Source organism: Apis dorsata, unplaced genomic scaffold (assembly GCF_000469605.1).
Source record: "Apis dorsata unplaced genomic scaffold, Apis dorsata 1.3 scaffold_113, whole genome shotgun sequence".
Taxonomy (NCBI): Eukaryota; Metazoa; Arthropoda; class Insecta; order Hymenoptera; family Apidae; genus Apis; species Apis dorsata.
The window spans coordinates 1,537,459-1,543,921 of NW_006263408.1; the positions used below are offsets into that span (position 1 = coordinate 1,537,459).

General features: G+C 18.6%; 1 protein-coding gene across 3 annotated transcripts in view; it reads right to left on the reverse strand.

Annotated features, from left to right (window-relative positions):
- Positions 1-3,430: 3,430 nt before the first annotated feature.
- Positions 3,431-6,463, reverse strand: part of LOC102676675 (hyccin) — a 6,384-nt gene continuing 3,351 nt past the window's right edge. For 2 of the 3 annotated variants that reach the window (XM_006612535.2, XM_006612534.2), the window contains exons 8-9: positions 6,238-6,354; positions 3,431-3,975 (exon numbers count right to left, since the gene is read on the reverse strand). In XM_006612535.2, the coding sequence (XP_006612598.1) occupies positions 3,461-3,975; positions 6,238-6,354 (632 nt within the window). In that variant the 3' untranslated portion in view covers positions 3,431-3,460. Of the gene's footprint in view, positions 3,976-4,270; positions 5,115-6,237; positions 6,355-6,463 lie in introns of those variants that run through there. The other variant, XM_006612536.2, reaches the window with a different exon arrangement.

Sequence of the window (6,463 nt, forward strand, 5' to 3'; positions counted from 1 at the left end):
TTTACTTATATTTTATATAAATATTTTTGCTATGCAATTTATTAATATTTATAATTCATATTACTTTTTGTTCATTTAGACATTTATATTTAACATGTCTATATGGAGACATATAATTTTAAAAATAATAATGTATCTAATCAATCAAATTTTATAAACTTAAATCGTTAATATAATTTAATTAATTAAATTATATTAAATGGCAGTGATATAGAAAATTAAATTTTGGTTTTATTTAAATAAATTTATTTAAATAATATAATTTTTTTTAATTTATTTTTGTTTCATATATTATGCTATATTATTTATTTTCATTTTAAAATTTTATTGATTATAAAAAATTAAAAAACTAATTAATTTCAATATCAAAGAAATGCATTTTGCATATTTTTTAATAATATAAAAAAAAAGAAAACATTTTTTTATTTCTTTTTTGAAAAAGAATATAACATATCATTTTTATTTTTATAATAGTAAGAATGAGAACTTAAATTTTGAGATCAAAAATAATATTTATATTGATAACAAATAAATAAAAAAAAATTTATTTTTTAGCTATATAATTATTATGATATTTTATTTTTATGAAAATAATAAACTATGCAAGATTTTATCCTTCTTAAAGAATAATATAAATCAGCCTTTTTTATTTTTTATATTTTGGTAGACTGAATTTATAATCATTTAAAGTTTTCATAACATTATAAAGATTGCTTTAAAGACATATTTTTATGTGAATATATTTTACATGTCCTTTTTTTTTTTTTGATTTAATATTAATATACATATAATTGCACTGAACACTCTGATTATTTAACAAATTATATTGATATAATTTTTATTAGACTAAATAATAAAGTGATGTAATGTACAGTCTTTTCAAATACCAATTCCAAATATTAATCTTTTGAAAACTTGTACAAATTTTTTATGAACAAATTTTTATGAACAAAATTACATAATTTTTAATTATTTCTCCAGTAATTATATTTATAAATTTTTGTTTTTGCAATCAAAACAATAAATAATCAATAAATAATGTTGAAAAAAAACTGTTTAAAAATATTTTCTATCACAGTGTATATTTATAAACAAAAATACTGTCAGAATCACAAAGATTTAATTTTATTTTTTTCTATGTAGTTTTTTACTGTAAATTAAAAATATTCTTAATAGTAATATTATAAAAAAAATTATATATATAATTCATACATATAATTCTTAAAAATCATTAGATAAACACATGTAAGTTCAATAAACACACATGAGTTCAAAACATTTTCTCATTTAGAAAATTATGAAAAAATATTTTTATCTAAACATAATTTATAGATAATTCTATAATTAGATAGACATAAAGATGTTAGAAAATATAATTATTAGAAAAATTGCAGGATTTTTCTAAATTTTACTGTCTAAAGAACAAATCAGTCATATTCTACATTTTTTCATAGTATCTAATATTTAAAACTATAAATTTATTCTAAGAAACTATTCCCAATTTTTTTGTTATAGAGTGTAGAATGAAATGATTAATTTTTATATTATTAGTCATTATTCATATTTACTATATAATATTTTATATTTTGTTAAATTAAGCAAGCACAATATTAAATAAAACATAATATTAAAAAATAGAAAAGAACTGTTTAATAAACATAATTGCGAAAAAGAATACATATAAATTCTTTCACTTTGATATTTTGAAATGATCAAATTATCAATTCAGTCATAATTTTTTTTTATATTAGGCTATTTACTAGATTTTTGAATAATTAAAATCTTCAAATATTTTCTTTCTTATAAAATAATACATTTGAAAAAAATATAAACTCATTAATCCACTGACATATTTTAAGGAGGATAATCGTTTGAAAAAATTCAATTTTTTAATTTGATATTTTAAAAATATCTTTAAAAAACAAGATCTATGTAAAAATTTGAAAAGTTTTAAACGCTATATAATGTAACTTTGTACTTACATTATTAAATATTCAAGCCCATGATATGATATCGTAAATCATAAATATTTCCATCACTTTTTATATTTGTTTATTTCTTTATATCTTGGTTATTGATCTATGTATGAATTCGAAAATTACAATATCTTATATCAAAAATTTATGATTTTTATTTTTATTATTTGTAATTTGTTACAAAAAAATTTAATGTTTTAGAAAACTTAGTAAAAAAAAAATTTAAGTATTAAGGAATTAATATCATTATTCATGAACTTGAAGATAAATATTTATTTAATAATTAGAAATATAAATAGTAAATAAGAATTATTTTTTATATATTAAATCATGAAAGTTTTAATGAAAATGTTAAATTGTGCAATCAATATAAATAAATGTAATTAATACATAAACAAGTATGTATTATTTATATATTCATAAAATAGTGATTAAGAATTATGATAGAATTATAAAAGAATAAGTTTTCAATTTACATCAATTAATATAAAAATAATTAAAAATATTAAGAAATAAGGTAATAAATTTATAAAGATATTTATAAATAAAACCTCATCAATTTGATAAAAAAATAAAATAATAAAAAAAAAACAGTATGAATACAGTACACACACTACAGTAGAAGTATGAATACAATTGCCAAAAATTGAAAAAGATTGAAAGATTGAACATGAAAAGAAATATAATAATAATAAATGTTTCAAATTATGGAATTTTATATCTTATTTCAACATATTTACTAAATGATAAATGATTTTTCTAAATGTAAAGAATATAACAATAATGTTAAATTTCTAATCCAAGAATGTACGATTTTGGATTCAAAATTGTCATAATCATTATACATTTATCTCAAAAAAATAAGAAAAAAAAAGAACATCAGAAAAACTTTTATAATTTTTGACAATAATTGTCCTTTTAATCAAAATTTTTCTTAATTCAAAACATCATCTAAACTTTTAAACATAATAAAAAAGAAAAAAAATATTCATTAAATTATTAGACTGCAACAAAATATAAAAAATGCAAAAAGTATTTTATGATAATTCATACCGATATTCCTCCTTAAAAGATATATTATGAGAATAATATAATAATATTAACAGAATTCTTTTATGTATAAAAATTCACCATAATTAAAGAAAAATATATGTTAATTTATTGTTCCCTTTCCCATTATATTTTTAATAATTTTTTTAAATAAAATACGAAGATCAATATAGTAATGGATTACTTTTGAATCAGCTATGCATAAAATTTTTTTTATTAATATTATTTTAAATGAGTTTTTAATTTGTTTGAAACTCAAAAACTTTTAATAAAAAGATATAAGAGACAAGATACAAGACATAAAAGATTTTATATAAATTAGAAATAAGAAAAGAAAAAATATATTAAATAATAAATTATATGAAACAATTATCATTCAATGTAATCCACTACTACTTTTGTTATTTCCATTTTAAAAACTTAATTGTAATAATTTAAACAGAGCTAATCTGAATAGATGAGGTTAATGATTCAGTTTCATTATGTGTTCTTAAAGTAATAGAATTTTCCATATTATCTAAGTCTCCACTCAACGTAAGACGTTCGCTATCAATCAAAGAAACGTTACTATCTACTGTAATTGAATTATTTTCTACACTATTATTTTTTTTCCTAATTGAACATCCATTAATATTTCCATCAATTTCTGTTGATTCACTATTTAACATTGAGGAACTACCTTTGATATTTTCCTTTGAAGTTGCTTGAGATCCAAGTTTTTTTTCCTTTTCAAGAGCACTAATATTTTTAATTACTTTACTATCCTTTTCTCGCGGTTTTTTTCCAAGTACCGGAAAATTTGTAATTTTAGATGCAGTCTTTTGATCCTTCGATTGTCTCATTGAACCAACTCTATTTGTCTCTATCAATTCTTCTTCTGTGATTGATACAAGATTACTTTTACCTTCTCCTCCAGAATCATCCTTTGTTTCTTGAATTGGTATATCATCTAAGCAAAAGAAAAAATAAAAATGTGCTATAAAATATATTAAGAAAGATATATTCTAAAAAAATATATTAAAATACTATGAGATATATATATATATATATATATATATAATAAAATGTATATATAAAATGCAAGAAATTAAGCACTTCATAATAATAAAGCAAAATGTAATGATATAAAGCTTTTATATTTACATTATTCTGCTTAAATCTGTAAAATATGAATGTATAACTATAAGTGAAATGTTTCATGCATGTTATAAATTAAAAATAACAAATAATTTCTATAATCTTTAATTTAAATATTATAATATAATGTAAAAAAATCAAAATGAAAGAATAAAATGGGAATGTAAAGGATTTATAGGGTAAACCTGGACCATAAATGCGCTATCTTCAATGAAAATAAATGTGCCAAAACTGCGTGCAGCTTTTCCATCATGTGCGTTTGAATATACATTATATTTTATGCCTGAATTTTTTTTTTTCATAAAATGGTGGTTCCTCTGAAACGAATTTGTTAATAAATGCACAAATTACTACTAATTAAAATAGTTAACGTTACATGGTGTAACAACTAATTTGCCGCGTGTTTTGATGAAGAAATTTTGATAATGTTTAGTGATTCTAAAGTGCTGAAACTGAATCACTAGTACCATGTATTTGTTGATAGAGCAGCAGTCATATGAAAACCAATTGATTTATTTTCATCCAGATATAAATTTTCCATCGATTCATTAATTATTTCGCCTAGAAATTGTTCCTCCAATACATTATACAAATGCGAACCAAATCCGATCTTATTATCATAAATTAAATCAGCATTTTCTTTATATTCCTTTTTAATTTTAAGATTTACTTTTATATTGTAATCTTCATTTTTCTTAAATATATATTTCTTCAAATACTCTTTGTTTCGTTTGGAAGAAGATTTGATAAGTAAATTTTGACTATATACATTTCCTTGTTTAGAAAATTCTATTGAAGAAGAATTAATATTTCTTATTTTGTTATCTTCATTATTTGAAATTGGAAATGAGTTTTTCCAATACCAAGAAAATTGCTTCGTAGTGTTAAATATTGTTGATTGTTGTTTCTCAAATTGGATAGCATCTTCAAATAACTTCTCATCCAGATCGTCTAATGACACATGTTTGCAATGCATATTTGCTTAGTTCAACAATATATAAAATATATTTGTTCAAGTTATATTATTTTATAAATATTTGTTTAAATATATAATTAAATTAATATTTTATGACTTTGAAACATTAATTTCTTATAAGAAAATCAATATGCATAAACTTTTAAAATTCCATATTAGTTGTAAATTTTAATCTATTTCAATTTAAAAATATAAATTAAAAGATATTTATAAATAACTAGAATTATTATTAACTATTGTTTCATGAAATTTATACATATATTTACGTTATCATACTTATGTTTTTTTTATTCTATATATATATATTTAAACTTTGATAATTTAAAGGAAAAACTTGAAAAAAAAACAAAATCTTCGAATTATGAAAGATATTATATAAAAGTTTTTGAGTAAGAGAAAACAAAAGAAAATTTGATGTATGAAGATTTCATATAAGAATAAATATTTTTTCAATAAACCTTAAAAAAAAAATACATAAATATTATTTTTCGTTTGTAATTACATAAGATTCTAATAATTAAAATAAAAAAAATGGTATCAAATAAATTACTGACATAAAACAAGATAAAAATAGAATACAATGTAATGAAGAGCATTCTATTTTTGTTTTACTTTATCTAACACAAATTTCAATTGTTTATAATTTAATAAATAATTTTTTAACTGATATTTTTATAACTTTTTTTTGTTTTGATTTTGATTCTTCCAAAAATTATTCTATAAATATATTAATATCTTATACTATACTATATTATATATAATATTATACATATTCTATTATTTATTTATTTTTTTTTATTATTTATTTTCTTAATTTTTATTCAAAAAATTTTTTTTTAATTAAGATCCCTGTTATTCATATTTTTTAGTGCATACTAATTTATTGAATATAATTGCTATACAATATTTGATGACATGCTATTTAATATAAATATTTATAATTGGTAATATAAACAATATTCAATATGTGCATAAAATATATATTAAAAATAAAAAAAAATAAAAGAAATTAACATAAATAAAACTTCTGAACATATTAATTTACTCAATCATAATATAAAATTCAATAAATGAAAAATCTTAAAGAAAAAAATATACCTGGTAACTTTTTAGTTCGAAACGAAGCATTTGTTATCATCGATTTAGATACTGTTGCAGTTGCAGTTGCCGGCGATAATGCAACGCTAATGCCTATTGGTCCATCATTAGGTTGACCTGACATAATTATTTATTATTAAATATTTTTAAATATTATATTTTAAATATAATGTGCTTTTTATTACTGATTATATTGCAATATAATCAGTAATAAAAAGCACATTAT